The sequence below is a fragment of the Protomyctophum parallelum genome (assembly GCF_964188405.1).
Source record: "Protomyctophum parallelum genome assembly, chromosome: 11".
Taxonomy (NCBI): domain Eukaryota; kingdom Metazoa; phylum Chordata; class Actinopteri; order Myctophiformes; family Myctophidae; genus Protomyctophum; species Protomyctophum parallelum.
The window spans coordinates 20,451,865-20,478,107 of record NC_139707.1 but is presented as its reverse complement, the minus strand read 5'-3'; the positions used below and the strand labels follow the sequence as shown (position 1 = coordinate 20,478,107).

The following is a 26,243-nucleotide window of genomic DNA, read 5'->3' as shown; positions in this document are numbered from 1 at the left end:
TACACTTTGCCCTCTTGGAAGCTTCCGAGATCAGCACCATGTTGTGGCAGCAATTTCGAGGAAATTCAACATTCAGCTCTCAGTCTTGTGCACAATGTGCAGGCCAGAGGAGGCGGTTGTGGCAGTTGATGGTAGCTTCTCCACGACCCTGATGAAAGCGGTCTGACTCTTTATCACTGGGCGCAGGTGCTTGCACTTGCAGTGGCTCCCAGTGCTCCACTATAGCCTGGTGGCATACGCTATGCGGCCTTCAGAATTTGGTCATGACAACATCCCACCCGGCGGTACCGTAGCGTACTAGCACCCTACCCCAAAGAACGTTGAAAAGCTTTTGCGCCTCCCCGGCTAGCCTCGGTCCCAGGCAGGCTTGTTTACTCATCTGCGAAGAGAAAAGCTCCCCGGCAGCGCCAGTCGACATGCACACGCACGACTTCCTTGAAAAACATGGAAGCGGCTGACTAAAGAAGCGATTTAAACGCTCGTTTAACAGTTTAAACTTGGATTTTCTGCGCGCGCTCCTAAATAAAAATTAGTCTAGCTAATTCGCGGATGTGTTTAATTTACTGAGGTAGCGTGCCTTGTCCACGGGCAACAGTGAGTAAGACAGAGTTAAGAAAACTCCGTTCACTTCATGAAGCCAGTCCAATGGCGGCTCTCCTACGTAACATACTAACTAGACTTCTATTGAGAATGGGGACAACAAAATTGAACAAATAGGGACAATTAAGTCCTGGAACGGAAGTAGGCAGAAATGCATTGGAATTTGGACCCAGGCAACAGCCCAGCTTTAATGATCTAAATCCCTTTATTTTAGATTGCTTTGTAGTAATCGTACAACATAAACATTATAGAGACTTTATTTGTTACTGTACAATACTTTAAAACAGTTGACATGTTGTACACATGCCTAAAATTGCTCTTGCGTCGCCCTCGTTGAAAACTCCAGCTTGCTTGGGCACTCGGTTTGGGTTGCTAGGCAACCGAGAAGCCAAACAAGCACATGTAGGAGAGCAACAAAAATATATCAGTTCTTTACGTAAAAAATATCGTAATTGCTGATTAGGCATCATAGGCTAATAGGTCTGGACTGGTACGATTATTTTGGAGAAGGAACCTATATATTTTAAACGACTCTTTGTTTGAGTGTTTCATATGGCAGGAAAGAAGAAAGAAGTGAGCTTACAGGTTGGTCAACATTACAGCTACATCAGCGCATGTGTTCGTTCCCTACTGATTTTTATTGTGACTCAAAAAGTGTTTGCTTTTGTTTTCATCCCCAGACATCTCTAACAAACCATGAACACTGGGATGAAATGCTTGCAACAAAAGGTTTAACAGGTAAAGAACGTCGATCAGGAGGGAGGGGGGGATTAAGAAAAGTATATTACCAGTTACCACATTAATGGCAAATGGTTTTGTCTGTTCAAAAATGCAGGTCAGCTAAGAGAGACCTACCCCATATTCTAGGCCCTTATATTTTTGAGAGTGCCTTCCAACTTGAGAAGAGGCTTTCAAAGCTATAGGTCAGGGTCATTCCTACTATTCCAGTGCCATTTCAGCCTAGTAACTATTTCAAAACTAAATATTTTGTACAGGATTATTTATGTTTTTCTGAAAGAAAAGTTAAGCTGTCAGAAAAACATATTTGTCGAGCTTAATGCATTATTCCAATTATTTCCACATTAGGGGGGGGGGGGGGGGGTGTTATATGCTAAATATGGCCATTACTCATGTAATGAATAATATGGTAGCTATAAGCACATTGTGAACACAGAGTAAGAATTCTGATATATTTATCAACCATATTTTCAGATTTATGAAAAGTATATGCTACTTTCTGAAGTAATGTAGCTAGAGCCTATAGGAATCAGGCTCAGGGGGACATTTACAAGGCTGTGGTTGAGGTACAAATATTTTTTTTCGATGGTAGAAAAGCTTTAATAGTATAAGATAAGCCTGTTGGAATTAGTGTTTTTTTACACAAGATATGCTGCATTATGTTTATGTTGACACAAATGGAACCGAATACTAGGTAGGAATGACCCCTCACCATATCTAGCTGATTATGTTATCAATGTTTTGTTTGTTAGTTTGGTGGCACATTCGTTAATGTGAATTTCCAGACATTTACATGAAAAAAATCCCTATCAGACAGGGACACAAGGTTGGCAGCACCACTGTTGTATAAATGGTAAATGGTGCATTTATATAGCGCCTTTGTCCAAGGCGCTTTACAGAGATTGTGCATTACATTCACCCATTCACACACACATTCATACACCGATGGCAGCGGAAACCATGCAAGGCACCAACTAGCACATCAGGAGCAATTAGGGGTTCAGTGTCTTGCTCAAGGACACTTCGACAGTAACTCTGGGGGAGCCCGGGTTCGAACTGGCAATCTTACGGCAACCTTACGGTTTCCATCCAGGCACTCTACCCCCAGGCACTCTACCCCTGAGCCACCACCGCCCCGTTGTATCTTTGAGGACCCCTTGTTGTAGAACTCTGGTCTAAATTATGTTCTGTAAACTGTCATTTATTGTATTCTGCTGCCCCAGTGTGTCCACCGACGTAACTGCAATAAGATAGTTGAGGCATTTAGCAGAACTTCAAGATCATAGTAGTGGAATGAACCATAGTCAACAAACAACAGGTGGTAAGTGAATATGTGCCACAAAAACAATTAAGTGCAACAAAGTAACTAGTAAGTATGCCTTGCCGAGGCAAGATTCTGTAGCACAAGGCAGCTTGATAGTACATCCCCTGGATATGACGCAGGGACTAGAATAACACATAGCTTGTGTGGACAAGCAAACAACATGAATAAAACGAATATCTTCATGTTCATGAGTAGGATCTTTGGAAATACTGTAGCCTACTACCATAGGCAACACTAGGATTGAGGAGTGCTAAAGGGTGCTAAGGTGGAGTCACTGAAGTTTTCTGTGGCAGAAGATGGGAAGTGACTTGCACGACTAGTCAACATAACAATAATATCATAATGATATACACTTAACTCCCCCTTTTAGTTGTTGATGTGTACCAGCAGTGGTGTGGTCCATGCAGAGCGGTTGTTAGTCTGCTCCGGAAAATAAAGAACGAACTTGGTGATGACCTGTTACATTTTGCCACGGTAAGCTGTAGACCCAGTATGAAGAGAATGATTTTGAAAAATAGGGCAATCCTTAAATCTGTTTCTGTGTGTGTGTGTGTGTGTGTGTGTGTGTGTGTGTGTGTGTGTGTGTGTGTGTGTGTAACACAGGCAGAAGCAGACAGTATTGATGCTTTAGAGCGTTACAGAGGGAAATGTGAGCCAACCTTCCTGTTCTATGGGGTGAGTTTCCCTTTCGGTCTCACTCATTTTCACGCTTTCTCTGTGGTGTATAGTACTCTCATGTGCCACTCTCATGTCATATGTAGCCATGAACCGTACCATTATGTTGCATCACTGATAAGTCAGCTAGTCTCTATTCCATGAACAGGGTGGAGAATTGGTGGCTGTGCTGCGTGGGGCCAATGCTCCCCTTCTTCAAAAGATGATTTTAGAGGAGCTGGCCAAGGAGAAGCTGGTGGTGGAACAGGGAGGCGAGCGCGGCGTGGTGGGTTGTCTGACACACATAATACTCAGTGCACATGCATATGAACAAACATAAGTTACAACCCACAGATAACCTACATATGTAACCTCCTGGATTCAAACCCTGGTCTCTCATGTGGGAAAGCATATCTACTGGTCAACAAAAGAGAATCCCCCCCCTCCCACCCCTGACTGAGGGAGACATTAGGCTTCTGTGAGTGAGATACTTTGCTATAAACTCACCTGATACACACTTGGATTAAATATCTGTGTTTGTCGTGTATTGTAGGTTAAAGATGAAGGTTTGGTAGATGACGAAGAGGAGAAGGGCGCTGATCAGGACCAGAATGATGAAGAGTTACTTGGTATATTTTATATAGACAAATAAATGTCCAATGTGTCTTCATTTTGTCTTCTTTTTTGTTGTGGTTGTCATTGTTGGCGACAGGTTAACTGTTATTACTCATTATAATCATATAAATCACATCGCACTGTTTCTATGTTATTGGAGATTAACTGTTTATTTCTCCCTTTCTATCGTCCTTCAGTTCACACCAGTAAAGCCTACACAGTAGCCATCATCAAACCAGATGCTATTGCTCACGGCAAGGCAAATGAGATTATAATGAAGGTACAGAAACTAGAGAACTGCTTATGTCCTTAAAACTACAACTGCTTCAGACTTGGAAACTGACTTGTTGTGTGTTTAAATTGGCTTAGTGTTCATGCCATGATTATGCATTGCATTTTCCTAATGTCTCTGACAGATTCAAGATGCTGGGTTTGAGATCCTGGCTCAAGAGGAACACGTGTTTACAGAGTTTGAGGCGCGAGCATTTTATCAGCACAAAGAAGCCGAGGTAATGGTGAAACCTGGTGGGAATGATAAAAAGCAGAGAATTGATTATAATAGGAAGACTCCTTTATACACATACACGATACATACAGGATATCAACGACTACATAAAAAATGGGTCAGACATCCTTTAAGTTTGGTGCCCAAAATGCCTCATTTGTCGAACTAACTTCTGTTGAGGGTCAGAGAAGATGAACTAATTTAAATATTAGTAATTGAAATTCTGAGTCAACATCCCGATTGGGAGAACTCAATAGTCCCTCTGCACCAGAGCTAAATAATTTCAATTAGTGCTCAATACATCACACATTCATACGTATTTTCTCATGATGCTCAAAATAGAGCTGCTGTGTAAGCAGCTTTTATTTTTTGCCAAGCATGCAGTTTGCAACAAGAAAAAAATGTTTACAGATTCAGAAATACAAATTATGTGTGAAAAAGGATGAGGTACTGGAAAGCTATCTGCACACGGCTAGATTTGTGTGTGTGTGTGTGTGTGTGTGTGCGTGTGCGTGCGTGCGTGCGTGCGTGCGTGCATGCGTGTTCTTTGTGTTTGTGTCTGTCTGTACTATATGTGTGCATCTGTTTACATTTAATATGTAATGGTGTTTTTGATTTTCAGACTTGCTTTGAGGACTTGGTACAGTTAATGTCCAGTGGCCCCTCTCACATTTTGGTACTGTCTCAAGTAGAGGGATCGGCCAATGTCGTTACAGCATGGCTGGAGTTTATTGGCCCTGCAGACATAGAGGAAGCCAAGAGGGACAGGCCAGAAAGGTTAGTTAGTTACAGTAGTCACCATGTTTACCGGCATGTTACATGATATTACCTGCTTATATAGCTCATAGAAGCAACCTTGACAGGACAGCAGTAGTTTGATATAATGGAATTGCCATCCTCTATGTCTGATTGCTAAACAATATATTCTACCTTATTCAAAATAAGGTACAACCTTAAGACATATAATATGCAACACTGATTATGTTGGCCTACAGCACATTGTGTGTGTGTGTGTGTGTGTGTGTGTGTGTGTGTGTGTGTGTGTGTGTGCACACGTATGTGTGTTTGTGTACACAATATTGAACAACCATCTAGTTAGAATGACGAAATTAAGTCCACATTCTCCCAGTGCTTTATCAGACACACCCAACAATTGTGCTCCTCTTTGGTTGAGCACCAACCGAGCAACCATCTGCTCCCTCTCCTTCCTATCCCCCTGGGCTCCTGCAGTTTGCGGGCACAATATGGCACACAGACGCTGCTCAACGCCGTGCACGGCAGCGAGGACAGTGACCAGGCCAGCAGGGAGCTCGCCTTCTTCTTTCCCAACTTTAGAATCGGTGAACAGGATAGAGAGGAAGAGCATGTGGAGAGAACTCTGGCTCTCATCCGGCCTGACATTGCCAGAGAGAAGAGAGGTACAGTCTGTGCCAAGTACATGAGCGCACATACACAGGCTTACACACACACACACACACACACACACACACACACACACACACACACGGAAGATGGCAAACCTGTGCTGAATCCTAAAGCAAACATTATATGCTAATTGACTGACATGAGTATATGTGTACAGATTTTGTTCAGTAGTTCATTTTGTGGACATCATATATGGCAAAGACATCATATGGGTTAAATTAAAACATATGATGCTGTCACACTGAAACATGTTAGCTGCTGATTCATTATGTGTTCTCTGTTGTTTTGCAGAGGATATATTGTCTCGAATCCATGAAGCAGGCTTCACTGTTGCTCTCCAAAGAGACGTGACGTTAACAGAGGAGCAGGTGAGACAGTTCTACTTCCAGCATGTTGAAGAGGATTATTTTCCAGCACTGCTCCAAAACATGACCAGGTAACTTCCCAATACCATTACACAAACTAGAAACTAAAAACATGACTGTTTTTTCTATGACTGTTTGTGTGACACACACACACACACACACACACACACACACACACACACACACACACACACTACTGTTTATGTTCACATGAAAAAGTAGAGCCGCTGCTGAAAAAATATACTCAACCATGATAGATCAAATTGTCTACATAAGTCTGATATTACAGTAACAACTCTGGTATTCCAAGGAACCACCCCCATCACGAGCAATTAGGGGGTCAGTGTCTTGCTCAAGGACACTTTGACATGAAACCAGGTTCCAAAATGGCCACTCTACCTCCTGATCCACAGTCGTAGAATGCCGGAAAATGATGTACGTGGAAGAAGAGAAGCAAATGTTGCTCCAAAGGATACTTAGTTGGGCATAATCCCCAAGGATGATTATTGACCCAGTGTGTCATTTGAAGAAATGATGAATTGATAAAATATAAACATGAAAAAAATGAATTATAATATTCTAATAACATTGTATCATTATAGTTACAGTATATAGACTCCTAAATACTCAGTGCTTTTGAACAGTAATTTTAACATATTATAAAGCATTTTATAATTACTTATAAGGTCAGGCATTGTCGATGTCTGTAGACCCATGTCTTTACTTTAGTCTACTGCATAGAGTTTTTAGCAGATAAAATAGCAAACATAGCACATTTAGCCAACATATTATTTTAAGAGAAAAGTATGTTCTAGGCAAACGTCTATATAGTTCCATCAATAAAAGCTCAATATATGCTCTGTGTGTGTGTGTGTGTGTGTGTGTGTGTGCGTGCGACGTGCGTGCGTGTAGTGGTCCAGTTCTGGCTCTAGTTCTGAACAGGGCAGGTGCCATCCATCACTGGAGGAGCATCCTTGGTCCTGCTGACATCACCAAAGCCAAAGAAGAGGAGCCTGATTGGTGAGTTATGTTTTGGTACAAACAAATAAACAGCTCACTATCGGTGATAACAAATCGCTGTGTCATAGGCAAACAGATAAGCAGATGTTTGAAAGCCTCTGTCTCTGCTGCGATAGTTTTACTGTTATTACTACCCACATTGCAGTACTACACTGAAATGCATTGCAGTCATTTAAAATCATGAAATACATTATTATATTGGAATGGTATAAATAAATAAACATAAGTAATAACTGTAATCAATAATCATATTTTAAAATACTGCATCAACTGTTTAACCACATGAACGCTAGCATCCCTATTCTGGGCAATGTGGGCATGCCATAATAGGCGAACATTCGGGGGGAAATAAGTGAACATTCGTGAACAAGATCCACTGAGCTTGTAGATCGGCTATTTTCACAATTTGATGTACAACAAAGTATATGGTTTAAGTGGTTAAAAAGACTATGGTCACACGATTCTCCTTCAAACCTCCTGTGAGAGGTTAATATATTTGGGAGGACTTCTACACACTAATGTGAATGTGTTTGTGCCAATCTACCCCCTGACCTCAAGTCTTAGAGCTCAGTTTGCGGTGGAGAATGAACCCATCAACCAGCTGCATGGCAGTGCAAGCAGTGAAGAGGCAGAGAGAGGGATTGAATTCTTCTTCCCTAAGCAGCATACCCTGGCTGTAATCAAACCAGACGCCATGGAAGGAGGACACAGAGGTACATCTCTGACACAGCATGGAAGGACTCTGCTGGTTAACAAATCTATCCAATTTGCCTCTGCATGAATAGAGCAGATACAGTATGTATGAAATTCATGACAGTACTGGTTATTTCATGTGCTCTTCGTCTGCCTCCTGTCTCTCCTCTCTCTTCCTCTTGATAGAAGAGATTCTAGAGGAGATCCGTGGGGGAGGGTTTTCCATAACTCGCCTGAAGGAGACCATTCTGTCCAAGAAGATAGCCGAGGAGTTCTACAAAGAGCACAGGGACGAGCTATTCTTCAGTCAGCTAGTGGAGTTCATGTGTCGGTTAGTTTCTGCCTGGGCATAATAGAGCATCATGTGTCGGTTAGTTTCTGCCTGGGCATAATCTCCAAGAGCAGAGCATCATGTGTCGGTTAGTTTCTGCCTGGGCATAATCTCCAAGAGCAGAGCAAAGCGACCACAGTAGACCCGCTATAAATTCCACTGGCACTGGAAGCGGCACTCAACCTTTTACAGCAATGTTTTTGCTGGTCAGAATCAAGGAAGCCTCAGGCAAGGGGCTAGAAAGTCCATCTCTGTTTCAATGTTGTTCCACTGGGCATCTAGATTGAACGCTGTATCTTCCGCTCCGATTAGTCCCTTTTCACCGAGTTGTTACACAACTGACCAGACATAACAGAGATGAGTGCAACTTGGGAGTTTCACTTTAAGAAACTTCCTCGGCTGTCACTCTCACTCAGCATCAGCTCAGGTTTACCTCCAAATGTAGCAACAGAATCAGACAATATAAGTGTCTTTCTAAGGATGCATGTTTACCTTCCAACTCTTGTCAGTGGGCCCTGCACAATGATGGTCCTGACCAAGGAGAATGCAGTGGAGGAATGGAGGACCATGATGGGCCCCACAGACCCTAACCATGCCAAAGAGGTGGCCCCAAACTCCCTGAGGGCTCGCTTTGCTTCAGACATTCTACAGAATGCTGTTCATGGTTCCTCCAGTCAGTGGCATGCAGAGAAGATAAACTTTATATTTGGTGACATCAGCTCAGAGGCAGGGCTCAACAACAATGGAGAGGTTGACACCACCATTTCAGGTAATCATTCATTTCCCAAACATACACATGCAGTAGACTACTAGTTAATATCAGTAAGCTTCTTTTAAATGGAGACTTTTCCATCTTTTGCATTAATCTGAGATCCGTTTTTCTTTCAGGAATACATGACAGTTTTGCAGATGCCATGGATTTGAGACTGTCACGATCTACAACTGGAGAATTTTCAGGTAATATTCAGCTAGGAAATCAAGATATGCTATATATAAAAAGCAATGACAGGTCAGAAATATACTGCACTAGTATATTCCTTGCATTCTTAGGAGACTGCTAAAAGTCTCTCAACACTGACATTCCAGATACCAACCACAAGCAAATAGAGATGTCCTCTCCTGATTCAGAGAGAGTTGATGCTGCTGATATTCAGTTTTGATAGCAGCGACTATGGTGATGGTAAGACACGGCAGTATTTTTCTTGATATTGGATCAGCAGTCTAGTACTCACTTTGACAAAGTCAGTACACGTACTGTAATTTGACATTTTCTCGATTTACCAATGAAAAAACAATTCCATCCCTTGTGCTGGTCCCATGAGCAATTCAAGACATGCTAATTGGCTAATCTGCTTTTAAATCACTCTAATAGTACTGCTTTTTACAAGTTATTATAACATATGATCATTCCCTTTACATCACAGGAGACATGACATTGGAATCTAATCCTTGAAGTCCTACGCCAGCACAGCCTCCGGAACCAGAGCAAGAGCATTAAGACTAAAAGACTGCATTAGGCTGAATGAAGACTGAATATGTTCCACAATGATTATAAAATAAACAGTGAAGCCTCATTTTATATTATTAGTAGTGGACAAAATGGCATCAAAGAACCCCTTTACTCATTAAATGTGCATTGTCAAGCTTCCTGTGTATTCTGGTATTCACTCATAGAAATGTTTTACCATTTTATAGAGTTATACTTGCCTTTCCTTGCTAGAATCGATTGTTGCCAGTTTGGCCAACTACTGTGAGCTGTTCAGTTCTAATTAAAACAAACAAACAAACAAACAACAAAAAAGACACTATACTCAAAACCAGCTAAGAGTTCTGTTAACCTTGGATAGAAAACTCACTGAACTGAATTGTAGTTAAACATTTATTTATTTATTCAGACAAAAATTACTAAAATGTGAAGGCATTTTCAAAATAAAACATTGGTCATGATAAATGTCAGCCTTAGGCAACAATAGTCTATAGTGTGTACTGTTTTGCTATGGATGTGTGTGATCACTTCCTGGGTGGCTGTCCTCCTCCTCCCAGTCATCAAAAGCCTCCATTAAAACAGCTTCATCTATGTCCTCATCCTCAGTGAATGACCTCTGGAACATCTCTGTGATGGTCCTCTGCTTAGTGTCCTGAGAAAAACGCAAATAGAACTTGTGAGACAATGAAAATAGATACATCTTTAGCACAGTTCTTAAATTAAGTAAAGCAAATACAGTATATTGGTATTTTAGAGACTTCAATCTCAACGTTACACCCATGTATTATATAGAATAACATTATCTATAAATACAGGGAAATTGTGTGTGTGTGTGTGTCTCTCTCTCTGTCCGGGCTTTCCCTCATGAGAACTGTCCAACCGATCAAATTCAAATGTAATACATCGAATGGTGCACGTTCCCATTGGGCATCAGCAAAATTAAATCACATGGAACATGGGAGTGTCATGGGAACAGCATGGCTCCAATGCCAGCTGTCATCTATGACATCATACATTAGACTTCCACTATAAAATGTTAGCATATTTTCACAAAAATCACACTCGTGTGAAGTGAGGGGCGCTCTTATCATCATACATTAGCCAATCAAATCATCACATTCGGTGTTCCAAACACAGGAGGAGTTAGCGACCCTCAAAAATAGTGCTGTCTGATAAAGTTTGGCACCGATCGGTCCAGTGGTTTGCAAGATTTTCTCCAGACAAAGACATACACTCAGATGGCTAGCCTTTTGATAGTTCAAGATTAACTAATTTCTAATTTCTTACAGCGTGGCTCTCAGACAATCAGCTGAACCCATCAGTGCCACACTTTGTATGCATGCTGCCAGTAGGCCACAGAAGTTATCTTTTATACTTTTTTTAATTTATGTTTACATTTTATAATGGAAGGCAATGGAGCTGTGATCCTCGCCTGAAACCTTCATTTTCGTTGTGGACTCAAATTGTGGTACTCACTCCTCACTGTAACTGCGAATATTAACTATTCATTCAAGATTATGTCACGGTCTACCAATTTCAAATATACAGTAAAGGCCACTGAAAAGTAATGGAACATGGACAGTATACCGTATATGGGATAATGGGACCCACCTTGGAATGGAAGCTGGCACTTTCTGCATTCTCTGAGAAGTTTGACTCAGACAGGCCCACCTGACCCAAGATGTTCATCTTCTCCTGAATCATGGGCCTGTATTAATAAATGCATTGTAAAATTACAATCAACGTACAACAAATCACAACATACATACTGTATTGGAGAACATAAGAAAAGTCTGTGAGTTGTCGCAACGGCCAGCACAATAGTCCATAACAGAGGCATGTTGTGAAAGAACCAGTTTTTATTGTGTTCAAGACAGAAGCAACATGCTTGGTCAGAGAGAGAAAAATAGAGATAATTAACAGCTAAAGGGCGCATTTAGACTGATCTAAATACACAGTAGGAACATAGGTCCGTCCCCGTGATGGATCCAGTACGTACCACAGGTAGTCGTCAGCCGTTCCTTTGGCCACCAGGTAATGAATATCTACGTTGCTGGTCTGTCCAATACGGTGCACCCTATCCTCTGCCTGAATGAGGACCTACGGTTGGAAAGCATTAATTTTTTTAAGCAATGCCAAGAAACTACACTGAGCTGTCACTTATTTTAACCACCAATCTCCAGTTTTTTCACATCCCATATCGAAGACCTACAGTATAATAATAGAACGGACGACTGGCAGAGTGGTACAGTCAGCATAAAATGGATTATATGCTGTGAAAGCATAATTATGAAAACATTTTAACAAAGTGAATCATATATTCAGGAAGGTTTTCTCATGTCTTGCGGCTTGCCTTACCCCTGGGTTCCAAAAGAGCTCTGCAAAAACCACCAGGTTAGCAGAGTGCAGGGTCAGACCCATGTTGGCTGCTGTGATGGATAGCACAGCCACACAACTGTTTGCACAATACTGGAACTTGTCACACAGCTGCTGCCGATCAGCTGACGGAGTGCTCCCGTCGATGCGGATGAAACTGATGTTCTGTGGAAGAGATGTGACAGTCAAATTGAATACATAACCAGTCAGCAGGGAGTGCTGGGCAGGAGGAGTAGGACAGAGGCCCTACGTCCTCCTGGTGGGGGCTCCTCACTGGCAGGTGAGTCAGTAGAATACAACAGCAGTGACAACACAGGAATGTGTGTGGGGAGGAATCAATTGGCATAGAGACTAAATTGCGGAGAAAAAGGGGGTAAAATAATAATACATGATTATTATTATTATTATTAATGATTATTATGAATAACTAGAAAGCAGTTCCTGTAGAAACTGCGTGGGCTCGCGTACAATGCTTTGTATAAAGTTATTGCCGTGTCAAGTTTGAAACTCGGGGACCGGAGTAATGGTGTTACCATTGGTGGTCTAAATCCATAATCAAAATTTCGGGACTGTAGCATATTGTAAACAAAAGTAGAAAATGCATTAAAGCTGAAGTAAAAGTTTTAAAAAAAGTATGAAAATTTGTAAAAACTATAGTTTAAGCAGAATAAAGTATGTGGAAGTTGTAGAAGTGTTTTTAAAAGTTTTTCTTTAAATGTAAAAAAAAAAAAAAAAAAAATCAAAAAAATTGAAGTTTTTTCTTTTTAAGTAAAAAAAAAGTTTTTTTTTTTTAAGTTATAATTTTTTTTTTTTTTTTTTTTTTTTTTTTTTTTTTATTCTTTTTTATTTTTATTTATTTTTCTTTTTTTTTCTTTTTTTTTCATTTTTTTCATTTTTTTCTTTTTTTGTGATGTGTAAAGGCCAGCCAATAGGAAGACAGGGTGTGTGTGTGCGTGCGTGCGTGCGCTTGCTTGCGAGAGCTGTGTAAAGGCCAGCCAATAGGAAGACAGGGTGTGTGTGTGCGTGCGTGCGTGCGCTTGCTTGCGAGAGCTGTGTAAAGGGCAACCAATAGGAAGACAGGGTGTGTGTGTGCGTGCGTGCATGCGTGCGTGCGTGCTCTTGCGAGAGCTGTGTAAAGGCCATCCAATTGCACAAATAGCAGACCTACAAGCCCACAAGGTATCGCAGAGCAACTCATTGAGATCTTGTAACTTTAATTTCAGCCCTGTAATTAAGCCCTTATATGTCTCAGCTGTGGAAGTGTAAAAGATTGCCAGCACTATGACTGGGAGTGGCGCGCTATGAACTTGAAGATCTTCTATTTTACAATGTTCCTGAATGGGGGGAAACTATGCCCGAACAAATTGCTCTATCGCAAAAAGTAAAAGTCGAATGCAAATAATTTTTTCGCTGTGAGTGGCCTGAGATATTGAGGTACACCATGTGCGATTGTGGTGTTGGTACGATCGAAAATGTGGTTATAAGAGCGAGTTAAGAATTGTCATCGCGATAATTTCCTCGTAAGGATTTTACAATGGATGTCAATGAGCAGCTTGACTGTATTTGTGTCACTTAAAAGGCCGTAGTTCACATTCTGTATGTCTCTGTGTTTTGGTGGTCACATTGTGTGAAAGAGGACATGTGTGGCTACAAAATGACCAAAGAACATGCGTGTAAAGTGAATATTTTGGCCGGGACGGCAATTTGTTTGGTAAATTTTCAAGGAAAGATTTTCTGTTTGTACACTCTAGTGAAAGAAGCCCTGCACTCTAAGTTGGCACTAATTAGGCGAAACGGCCTGCGATTTAACTGCGATTTCGGAAAAAACGTTTAACGTATTCGAATACGGTTTGAACCACGAAAAAGTCCAGAGTCGTGTGAGCTTTCTAAAGTTTAAATCACGTTTCTACGACAAAGTATGCCAGAGTAATGAGGCTGCAAAAGTGAGGTTGATTTAGAGATCAATCCCATACATTGTCAATGGGAAGAAAAAACTATAAATAAAGTTAAATATTTTTAAAAGTATAAACTTTTTCAAAACAACTTTTTCACCAATGAAAGTTCAAAGATAGATGAACATTATAAAGTTTGAATGAAGTTTCAAAGTGAAAGTATGACGGAGTAATAAGAGCTCAAAAAAGTTAACTGTGAAAAATGGGACCTTTCTTCCATCGACTCTCATTATAAAGAATGTAAAAAAAAGTTAAAAAGTTAAAAAGTATAAAAAGTATAAAACTTTGTAAAAATAAAAAAACAAGCACACATCACTGCAAAGAGCTGAACAGTTTGAAGTTTGAACTAAATTTCTAGTGTAAAGTATGTGGAAGTAGTTCAAAAAAAAGGGTGGAATAAAGAATAAATAAATAAATATAGGCTGGCAATAACTATTGTGTGCTCGCTGTGGCGAGCCCACAACTAAAACTTTCTGTAAGGTTTATAAATAATCTGTAGTAGTAGCAAAAAGTACTGCATGTTTTGAAGAAAAAAATCTTCCATGCTACAGCCAATGAGAGTAAACAAGTTATTATTTTTGTCTTGATAGATGGATACAAATGTACCTTTGAAGATAGACCTTTGGAGATGTACCTGCAGTATTTCATATTTTAACCATTACCTTCTTTAAGAGTTCACTGGTGATGTTGTCCAGGATGATCTTATGATGGGCAAAAACAAGAAACTTCTCTCTTCCACACTCCAGCATGTCCATGATGTACTCCCTAATAATGAAAATTATAACACTACATTAAATGCAAAGTCAAAATCCCAGTTCATTCAACTTGGAAGAGTTTACAAATCGAAGCAAATAAACCTGTTAAATTAACACTAAGGATTGTATTGTGTTGGGTAGAAACCACAGTCATTGTTAAGATTGCACAAAAAATATCTACCGGTAATGTCTGAAAGCTGTATCATCAAAACAAAAAAACAAACAAAAAAAGCATTTATGCAATCTATGCCTTGCTACTGTATCTAACTTGCTGTTTGGCCCCTTAGAAATGATTTACGCACATTATGGCTGGTATCTTTGCTTCAGCCGTGTGGTTATAGTAGACGAGGAGAGCTTCCTTCTCTTTCATCTTCTAAAGGAGAGATAGAACAACATGCGATAAGAATTGACACAAATGTTTGATGATTTAATAAGGTTGCCATTAGTTGCATACTCAAGGTCAACTATGCATGTGTATGTTTACGTTATATATAATATTTAAAAAGTTATCGTCTGTAAAATATTCCCAGTTGCAATGTAATTTCTGGACATTGGACTTTGGTTGTAAGATATATTTATATATTTTGTGATTATATTGTATGATATTCCAAACAGCACAATTTCATTTATCAATGTTTATCACTACAGTATCGCTGTTTACTTTCAATAGGGTTTTTTTCTTTTTATCATGAAATTTGTCATTATATTGTCACACTTATTTTCGACACACATTTCTGTGTCATCACTGCTGCTGCCAGTGAGGAGTCTCCACCCTACTCCTACCGCCCAAGTATCCCCTTCTCCCCACAGCTTCCCAGCCAATTTGTTCATATAGGCACACAACAAAGCCTTATGCACTGTGGAGGATTCGAACCCCAAGACTCCTCTGTGTGCAGACCTGTACATTACCACCATGCCACCCATGTGCCTAACCTGCTGTACCTTCACACTTAACTTATTATTCTAATAGCGGCCGAGACTGAAAATATTAAACACCAAAGTTGAAAATGAGTTGAAAATGAAAGATATCACACAAAGTGTCTGCATAATATGCAACTTCTCATAAACCTTCCTGGGCTTGGTGTGTGCAATTCTCCAAATTCCATTTAATTTAGCCATGTTTTCCATATCTACTATTCAAAGTCAATGCAAACTCACATTGTCTTTTCCCTTGACCAGCTCCTTAGCTGCTGCTGATAGGGCAGCCTTGGTGCGTGTGTTTACTCCATCTATGGTCACCGTGACAACTTTGCGCTGCTTGGCGGGTAGCTGGGAGAGAACTTCGGACTTGAGGCGGCGCAGCATTAGACTCTCGTCCAGCAACAGCTTCAGCTCCCCGAGGTTAGATGAACCTGTGTAGTCCCAGCCCCAGGCCAGCTAAAGAGGAGTGGATGGAGCAAGGAGTCGATGTAGGGTGACAGAGAGACAAGGACTGAGGGGTTGCTGTTTTTAAGCAGATTTCTTGTTTTTTAATGCAATTAACTTTAATTCAAGATAGAGACAGAAAGCTTATTCAGGTATGCGGGACGTTGCAATGATGAAGATGACATGGTATCCACAGTCACCCCATATGAAAAAAGTACATATACTGTACATGTACATAGTGTGGACAAAAAGGTTAATGAAAGGGGGAAAGAGAATAGGGGAATGTGGGGAAGAATGGACAAAAGGGTGGACATAAAAGGGGAAAAATACATATGAAGAACAGAAGGATTAATTGAGATGGTTAGAGTAGGACTGGAGGGTGGATAGGATGACGGTGGGAGGGAGGATTAGTGGAGGAAATAGAAGAGAGGGACTGGCGCTGTGTGCCTTTATCTTCCAAGAGGGCACTGATTCATTGAGGAGGAAAAAGGAGTCTGAATATTATTACAGCTTCCCTCCATCCCAAAACCCATGCAAATCCAAGTAACAGTAAGCTAATTAAAAAACACTCTACGTAAATGCCTAGAGAGCAAATGAAATGGGTGCCTGCTCAAGTATGAGTCAAGACAACAAGTGAGGAGAAATACATTTAGAGAAATATCACTAAGAGGACGTGTTCTGAATTGAGCATGTAATAATGTTATACTTGTAATAAAATACATCAATGCTACTGTACACACAGCACCTCCATTGAGTATAGCTACTGTAGATAAAGTACCAACAATAAAAACTGCAATGCTTCTCCTGTGTCATGTGTCTGGCAGCAATCTGAAATGTTATCCCTTATGTGTACAATACATAAGGGATACAACTCCATTGGTGTAATGTAGACCCTATACTGTGTCAGCCAGCTGGAAGAAGAAATAAGAGCTAATCCCACACCGAACATTCTTCTCTGTGGCGGGTCGCAGGTCTCTTGAAAGGTGGCCAGTATTATTAAGTATTGTAGTAAAGAGAGGTGTTGCAGGTGCACGCCGAGTGCTTAAAATACCTGTTTGGCACTGCAGTAGCGCATCCCAAATTCATGAAAGCGTGGGAAGAGGGTCGGTTTGACAGCCAGGATCTGCGTGTATAGCTCAGAGGGTCTGGACATGGCAGGAGTCCCAGATAGAAGGATCACTCTCTTCGCTGCCTGAGGACGAAAAATGGATACCACCAGATTAAGATACATTTTTGGCTGTGGCCGGCATCTCAGTATCAGTTTTACGCTGCACCGTCACAGGTAAACCTTGGGCATTGCCAGAATGCCAGGAGGTCAATCATGGTTTTTTTATCCCCTGGGAAGTCCCAATAATAAGTCTTTCGTGCATGGTGGGAAGCCAGAAATGGAACCAGCCAGGAGCTTGATTTGGACTGAGGAGAGTTCTTAAATTAGACCGTCCCACACGTTTTCAAGTAATAAACCATGCCTTCAAAGTATTAGAAATTATTGGTTTTTGTTACACAGGATTCCTAACTGATTTCAAATTTTTAACCCATTTTGGACTGAGACCTAAGTTTTCTGAAAAACTGTACAGAACCCTAAGAGGGGTTCCCGTCCAGAAGGGTTATAACACCAAAAGGGGTTCCCGCCCAGAATGGGTTAAGATGAAAGGCCCAGCAGTGAACCAGAAGACAGACTTTGTTTGTTAAAATGCCCAAGAAGACACCAAGATTCCTTACATACTGCACATGTACAGTAGCATGCAACAGGAGAATGTCCGTTTCAGATGCGTTCACACATTAAGGTAAATACTCAGCGGGGTCTGGGTAGTAGACACACACATTATATACTCCCATGTAATTATAACACAGGCACAGCCCAAGGGAGATGCTTGGATCGTATCGTATGCAATATTTCTCTGAGAAACTTGGTCTCTATATACAGGTTGTCAGTAGTAAAGAAACGTTTCTAATCGATCTGTGAATATTTCCAACTCAAACGCTAAATAAAAAGACTATAGTTCTCTATCTCTCTCTAAACACCTCGGGAGGACCAGGAGAGGCTCCACCGTCGACAATAGAAGCATCGTCCACAAACACGTCCACACGCTGAATGTAAATTCACCGGACATTCAATCACCGCATCCACACACACACACACAGAGAGGGGTTTGAGCCAAATCGGACCTGCCCACATAAAACTGTTGCATGTGCCATGCTACTGAGCCAGTATGATGCATACATACAGACTCTCCGTTTGAACTCTGGAAAACCTTCGTTATCATTTAGTTGAAAGAAGTTCCTCAAGGGAGGAGGTAAACCATTTGAACACTAGACACTGTAGACCAGCTTCATCCTTGAGGCGTTTTAAAATTGTTGATTGTGTCAAATGCTGACATCAAGCAGAAGCAGAGCAGAACAAAGACCTAGAATCGACAGAGACAAGGATGATGTCTGTCTACCTTCAACAGAGCAGATGTACTGTACTAAACCATTCTGTAATTTGTCAAGATGCTGAATGTGTTCCAGTAGGAGGAAACATTCGACAACATTTAAAAAATCTGAGAAAACCTTATATACAGCTCTTTATTATAGCCAAAAAAGGGGGATTTTTATTTCATTTTATTTTACACTTTTCAGCATGGTGTTGTTTGTGTTCTGCAAGGTTGGTGTTGAAGGCAGCTTAGTCTGTCCGAAATGTTGACGTTTCTGTCTCCGTGTCCACAATAAATGTTTGGCATTGGCAGCTATGGGTGTACTGTACTACTCTTTTCAGACAAACAAGGTATGCCACAGCCCACGAGCAAAGAAACATGTTGCAATGCAACATGTTGTTAGTTTGTAGATCTGTTCTCTTTGAGCATGCGCCAATGCACAAAAATAACTTCAGTCAGATAACTTGTGAATAGATTGAACAAATATTATAGAATGAGAATACAAGTGTGCATATGACATTTTATATTGGCATTCGGCTCTGCTACATTTTCTCCCTGCTCGGCACAATCATACAACCATCATTAAACATGGGGAACAGAAATAGCAAAGCACACCGGTGTTGCTGGGGTTAGCGTGGGAGCAAACAGCACATAACAATTAACTATTAACTTCTCGAGTATCTGACTGAACTAACTCTGCAAGCTACGTATCTTATGTATGTAATAATATGTAATACACACATAAAAGACCAACAATATTTTCCCATTACCCAAAGTCCTACCAAAGTCCAACACCACTCAGACTTTAATGTGATCAAATCAATCAAAGTACAAAGTGAACAAAGTACCTTTAGAAGTGGCAATGCTGCTTTACAGCGGGCAGTCTTCATGTTCTTCAGAAAGTGGGACTCATCCTGCATAGAATAGCATAAACATGTTCCCACTATCACATACACAATAAAACTGTATCAGTTCTGTTAATTCTTCAGTCATTTTCATAATTTGCCAATACTAAATCACCTAATGAATCGACTGATGTAAATTGATTTTCTATTTGAATTAAAAGAAAAACGGAAGATTCTGAATGGAGAACTAGCAATGTGGACCAACCACACACCCACTAACCATGATTAGAACATTAAAGGGATCGGTTGTCCGCTGCTTGTCCATCCTGCTGAGGAGATCATAGCTGGTGATGTTGACCAAACCGGCACGCAGCTTGTCCTTGGCCTTCACCACCACATTGATGCTGGCTGGACTCACTGAGGGAAGCCACCGTCTGAAGGCCTAGTACAGACAGAGAGTCAATAATTCAATGAGATAATACCAGTAAAAAAAATAACAGAATTATAAACAATGTGAATTTTAAACACTGAAAATGGGTACAACAAGCATGTTTTAACCCTATATACTGTATACTTTTGTGTACGTCAAATAGGAAGAATAGACGATCTACAAGCTCACAACGTGATGCATTGAGAGCTTGTAGAACTGCGATTTTTGCATAGTGTTAGGTCACATTCCCACCTAATACTTCGGTAGACTCAATGCGTATGGGCGGAGAAATTGGGATTCTTGCATATTTAATTTGCTGCGGATGACAGTGTGAAGGCAAACCGCAGCAAATTAAATATGCAAGAATCCCAATTTCTCCGCCCATACGTATTGGAAACGCAGGAGGGGGGACCTTTATCAATGTGTTCCCTTCATAAACTAGCCTACACAGTTAAATCTATGGTGATAAAATTATACTCATAACGTTGCATGTGTGCCATCTGGGACTGGACCCCCCCCTCCCTCTCTCTCTCTCTCTCGCGCTCTCTCTCACTATACGCACGCAGCCACACACTGTTCTTTTGGGCATGGAGGCACAGCGCTGAGCGCACTGATATAACAGACAGCAGCACAAAATCGAGATGAAAGTCCCTACTCCCCAGTCCCCACACAGTGACAGCACTCCATGTTTACGGAACGCACAGACAGACAGACAGAATATTCTGTAGGCTTAGGCTATAATACTATTACACTGCAGTGTTTATGTGTTTTCTTAAGCAATTGATTAATGTACTCGTCCTCATTTCGATCAGGGCTTCAGTCTTCTCATTCGACCACGTCTATCCACGGTAACGGGACATCTTTGCGCTGCGTAAAATATGCCTTCTCCGTCTCCAACTGTGTTCAGCTCCTCACCTGCCACATTGTTTGCTTAATTTCCTTTATTTACTGCGGATTGCATTCACACCTGCACCAAATCGTAATCAAGTGCGATTGGAAGCGAAGCGAAACCCCCGTTTTTGCTCGGAGTAGAATGTGGTTCTTTGATACGCATTAGGATTCGAATGAGCCTTCACACCTGCCAAACGAAGTGCACTTTCTGAAAATGTGCAGCAGGATTCGTTTTAATCGCAGCAAAGCTCTCTGGTGTGAATGTGACCGTAGTCTATTATGCCATGCCCAGAATTTGAACACTAGGGTTCATGTGGTTTTGAAGATACTACTACACCTTATGCTGTTAAGAGTGCAGGTGAATATTCAGCTCATTCTATGTCCAATGTGCTGACAACTAATAATCTGATACAGTATGTGAAACTTTTAGATTCTAAATGTCACAGAAACTCATGATAAATATGACAGCTGATGCAAAGATTACACTTTATACTCAGCCCATCTTATGTCACAGTGTTTCCATTTCTACACAGCCAATCATGTAGTGGGGAAAAAAAACAGTGTCCCAAATCTTTCTGACAATTCACTTCCCTGCTCTCCGCTCGCCTGTCAACCTGGCTTTAACTCACTCAGTTACAGCTCCCATCCTTATAGTATATCTGGCTAAATGCAAAACAACAACGCAGATAAGATGCCAGCCAGAGAGATGTCAGTTTAGAGTTTAGACTCTCTGATCCAAGGCCTTGATTGGGGCATTGGATCCGATGCAGGGAACCGAACCGTCAAAGCACATTCGCACTAGGCCGAGGAAGAAATGCCACCCTTTTCACATGGCCGCCAGTAGGCCGCCAGTAGGCCGATTGTGGTTTGCTTTGAACAAAATGCCTCAAATCATGAATTCAGCGTCTGATGGCTGTGAAAGAAATGCCACCCTTTTCACATGGCCTATTATAGTGCCACCAGTAGGCCGATTGTGGTTCGCTTTGAACAAAATGCCTCAAATCATGAATTCAGCGTCTGATGGCTGTGAAAGAAATGCCACCCTTTTCACATTGGCCTATTATAGTTCCACCAGGAGCCCAATTTTTGTTAAACAATTATTTTTATATTACTCGTATTATTCCTTACTTCACAGGACTGAGATCAACTAGATAATCTGAGAGAATGATTCTCACCTCTGCCCAAGTGAATCGCACAGAGGAGGGAGCCACAACCAGTAATGGCCACTCCTTCTTGTAGTAGGCTGCGATGCAGATGGCCTGCACCGTCTTCCCCAGCCCCATGTCATCAGCCAGGAGGAGGCGGCCCTCCTTAAACACTGCAAAACTATGGAGACAACCACTGAATACAAATGCAAATCACAGCAGTAAATTTTAAGTTATACTGATTCAACACTACCAATGTCTCAACTGCTGTGTCACAAAATAAACAAAGTACAGTACATTCAGCCACACACTGACCTCTAGTTTGAGGGTGTCAAAAAATTACACAAATTACATGGACAGAGTGCAGGCACTAATGACTGTATAAACCTACTTGACTCCCTCCCTCTGGAAGGGCATGAGGCCGAGTGAGAGTGAGGGGTCAACGCTGGAGAGGTCTGCCTCAGGTACCTCTAACGACTTGGCCCGAGTCCCGTCAAAACTGGCTGCGAAAGCCTGGATGACCGCCCTGGGCAGAGGCTCCACCTCCACTGTCGCAATCCCACTGAGGACATCCACTGGGTATATGGAACACAGAGAGCTCAGACAAGATGACAAATGCAACAAACACAGGTAAACAGTATGTGCATAACAAACGCATCTTACTCACAAAGACTTTTGTAATCCTCCAATGAAAAGCTCCACTTCCTTGTCTTCATGTCTAAATGCACCAAGAATCACCAAATCATGCCTTTGTACAAGCACAAGTTCTACTATACATTTGAAGAACAAAATAAAGTTTAGCATACAATATAATCCAAGTATCTTTTACCATAGCTTCTCGATGGCATCTGCTTGAAAGCTGCTATGACATCAACGTGGTAGCCAATGTCAACTTCAAATTGGGTTGGAGACACCAGACCGCACTGACCCTGGAGAGTGGCTCCAGGTTTCTGCCAGCCATTACACAGCTTCAGCAGTGCTCCCAGTGCTGCACCGTCACGAGGGCGGATAGATGATGCACCCATATCCACCGCCTCCATACCCTCCAGAGGTTTTAAAGAGACTGATGGGATAGAGACAGCTTCTTCCACTACAACATGGAGAGCAGGTGATATATGGCAATACCAAAATCCATGTTAGTATTAAAGTAGAATAGGCTAATGCAAGGTGCGCCTCAGATTCACGCCATAGTTTCTACTGTGCATTTGTTATTTATGACCACTCACTTGGACTTATGAGACACACACTAAAAATTACCAGCTAATAAATGCACATGAAAGTACTACAAAAACAAGTGGTATAGTGTCTGCCCACCACCACGGAGAGAGACTGTGGTGGAACCTATCAGCAGGGAGTGTTGGGCGGGAGGAGTAAGATGATGGGCCTACGTACTACTTAGTCCTGTGGCTTTTATATTGCACTAGACCGGTGCCCGGCTGTAGAGCACCGAGCCGGTAACGATGGAGTTGGAGATCCATGCCCCATCCGGCTATGCAATACCCTCTGTACCCGTGTCTGAGTACCCGTTCCACTGTGTCTGTGTCCCTTTTATGCCCATATATGGAGATTTCTGTATCTGTCTCTCCGTGTCCCTTTATTCCTATATATGGAGTTCTGTTTATGGCATGCCCAAATATGGAGTGTTGTGATGTCAGAACAGGCCAGCTCCATATATTATGGACACTGTGACCTGTCCAGAGCCCGGGCAGAGGCCTTTTGTGGTGGGTCTGGACAACTGTGGGTCCTACCGACTCGACACCAGGCACTGCACTCCCTGTGGGGGTGTGGAACGCGCATGTCAAATTTGAAGTCGGTGGCGCGAAAGGTTCTCGAGTTACGTGGATTACAGACGTATGTACCGGTACATTGTACACTACACACAGAGAGACTTGGTGCATTTATAGATAAGATGTTACTCATTTAAATACACATATAAACACACATTTAGAACTGTGTCCTTACATTAGTAATAATTAGGCTGTCATTACTAGTTGTCTCCCCACTGACTTTAACCCTGCACTAGGACAAAGGCAAACGTATCTGACATTACATAAGGTCTATGTAGAGTGACGCTATAATTGAAATGATTTACACAATTCATAAATACTAAATGGTAGTGGTACTACATAGTACATACTTAGCTGGTGATAGTGCTCCATACCAAAGTTCCACATTTTCGTGGCAGGGTCTAAAGTGAAGACAAAAATGTTTAAATAGATTTCAATCTGGTGTACAAAAATGTTAAACATCAGGGGTTCCAGTTGCAGGAGATCAATTTGAAATACAAATCACTCGATAGGTATAGTCACTTCTGCAGTGACTCACCATAATTCTTGGAAGGGATGTCTTTAAACACAGCAATAAGCTCTGCATGGTAGCCCACTTCTATTCTGAAGCGGCCCTCATCTTGAGGCACACACTTCCCTCTCACAGCGATGGCAGGCTTCTTAGCAGGTACAGCATTCAATGCTGAATGCTTTGAGGGAAGCTGTGCACTGGGACTTTGGGTAGGTTTAGCACTTCCTTGTTTGTAGAATGCAGAGTTACTGGATGAAATACTAGGGATGTTCATGTTCACATGGCTTTTTGTCTGAGGAAGAGGGTCAATTGTTTTTATCTATGGGGAAAATATGACAAAATATCAAAGACAGTTTGTCCTTCATCAGTGCTATAAAGAAAATAACTAATAAAATACAGTCTCAGAAGTTCCAGTTCCTCTCTCACCTGTCTCGAAGCAGGGTTACACTGTTCACTTTGCTTCCATACACCAGAGAACAACTGCTGCGGCTTTTCTTGGTTTCGATGGTTAGGGCTCTGTGAGATCCTTTTGAAAGGAGGAACAAACTCCCCTGGTCCAGACGTTGAAGCAGAAACTGGTCCTCTTTGATGAGAGGAGTCACGATAAACTGGCACATTCTGGTTGGAGTATTCTGGGGTACTGACGGACCCTGTTGAGCTTTTCTGACTGGTGTTGTTGACAGTCTGATGAATAAGTCTTTGGGCTCTTTTCTCTAAAGCCTTACGTCTGTTTTCCTCAATTGTTCGCTTCTGTTCGTCAGTCAACTGAGTGGACATTATTACCGCTGTCTAACGTGCATTTACTGTAGCTTCAGCCACTCAGCCTATGAGCCTACTGCTACAAATACTTTACCTACTACTGATTCAATGTCCAGCCGTCTCAATACATTTGCTAATCGAATAAGCAAGGTGTAAATTGCACTAGTTTAAACGTAAGTATAATGTTAACGTTACGTTGTGGCGGAAATCTAAATCTGAATGCATTGCCAGCAGTAAGACTGCGGAAAAGTTGTATTATTGGTCTGCTAACGATAGCAGCTAGCGAGGCTAGCAAGCTATAGCCAGTGCAAAAAAAAACAAAGTCAGCATAAAAACCTCTTTCTCAGCTAATACAATAAACACCTTTACATAACTAACCGCTCGGTGGTATGGATCGGTTGAAGCCAAGGCAAGGCCGATTACTACTTAACTTAACTATTGACTGCACGTAAAGACAAAGTTATGAAAATCAAGTGTGTCAGTCATTCTGCCGCGCAGGAAATTACGTCTCATAACAACAGACACACGTGGATCGCCTAGGCTGTAGGTATTGTAGTATTTCTTATGTTAAGTCAAAATAAATGAATGTATATTTATTTTGACTGAACAACATCAATAAAATAAAAAAAAAATTGAACTTTTACTTTATATGTTTGACCGTTTTAAGCATGTAAAGATCAGCTTTTGTTAAAATTATGATTGAATTTGCTTCTATGTCTGAAGTCAACGCCCACAAACGAAAGTAACTTTTATATTTGGTTAACTTTGTAGCCTGCTACGTAGCAGGCTAGGTAGGTAGCTACCAGCACATAATGTATTATCACCGCCTACTATTTCCACAGCACAATTGTGTTTACATGATGTAAGTAAGTAGTTGTTTTTGGAAGGCGACACCTTCGTACTACGGAGTAGAGGCTTCCTTCCTTCCAACCTCCGCCTGCATCACTGTGCTGGTGGTGGTGACGTGGTGGGAGCTGTCTCAGGAATCATGGTGCTGAAGCTGCAGCACAATTATGATCACAGATGATTCCATTCAGCTAATAGGACAGTCCGAGAATCGTGCCTGAATTTAATTGATGGATGGATTTAAACGCACATGCGTAGCTATACTTCCGGAGTATGGAAAATAATCGATATTTGGGGACTAAATATATGTAAGAGGCTTAATTGTCAACAACCTGGCTGCAGCTTGGAATCTATCAGAAAACCTGATAACGGATACTATATGGAACATATGGAAATCGTGTGGCTGTT

At 41.4% G+C, this 26,243-nt stretch overlaps 2 protein-coding genes across 3 annotated transcripts; one reads left to right on the top strand and one right to left on the bottom strand.

Annotated features, from left to right (window-relative positions):
• Positions 1-1,298: 1,298 nt before the first annotated feature.
• LOC310867125 (thioredoxin domain-containing protein 6-like) lies at positions 1,299-9,825 on the top strand. Its single transcript, XM_083776945.1, has 17 exons — positions 1,299-1,338; positions 3,033-3,136; positions 3,266-3,337; positions 3,486-3,602; positions 3,870-3,945; positions 4,129-4,211; positions 4,348-4,440; positions 5,059-5,213; positions 5,667-5,854; positions 6,153-6,297; positions 7,139-7,246; positions 7,805-7,959; positions 8,126-8,270; positions 8,780-9,039; positions 9,159-9,227; positions 9,357-9,450; positions 9,695-9,825. Exons 1-16 carry the CDS (start codon positions 1,314-1,316, stop codon positions 9,428-9,430), a joined length of 1,869 nt encoding a protein of 622 aa, XP_083633071.1. The 5' UTR covers positions 1,299-1,313; the 3' UTR covers positions 9,431-9,450; positions 9,695-9,825.
• Positions 9,826-10,156: 331 nt separating this feature from the next.
• Positions 10,157-25,498, bottom strand: smarcal1 (SWI/SNF related, matrix associated, actin dependent regulator of chromatin, subfamily a-like 1). 2 transcript variants are annotated; one of them, XM_083776027.1, is made up of 17 exons: positions 24,657-25,498; positions 24,258-24,549; positions 24,070-24,120; positions 22,762-23,022; positions 22,600-22,650; positions 22,324-22,507; positions 21,963-22,113; positions 19,747-19,908; positions 19,470-19,535; positions 17,256-17,396; positions 15,998-16,216; positions 15,142-15,212; positions 14,747-14,849; positions 12,115-12,297; positions 11,756-11,856; positions 11,368-11,464; positions 10,157-10,408 (listed from the first exon to the last, which is right to left on the bottom strand). In XM_083776027.1, exons 1-17 carry the CDS (start codon positions 25,005-25,007, stop codon positions 10,265-10,267), a joined length of 2,628 nt encoding a protein of 875 aa, XP_083632153.1. In that variant the 5' UTR covers positions 25,008-25,498; the 3' UTR covers positions 10,157-10,264. The 2 variants fall into 2 exon arrangements, with proteins under 2 accessions (XP_083632153.1, XP_083632154.1); XM_083776028.1 differs by having other exon boundaries at positions 24,258-24,451; positions 24,657-24,976.
• Positions 25,499-26,243: the final 745 nt, after the last annotated feature.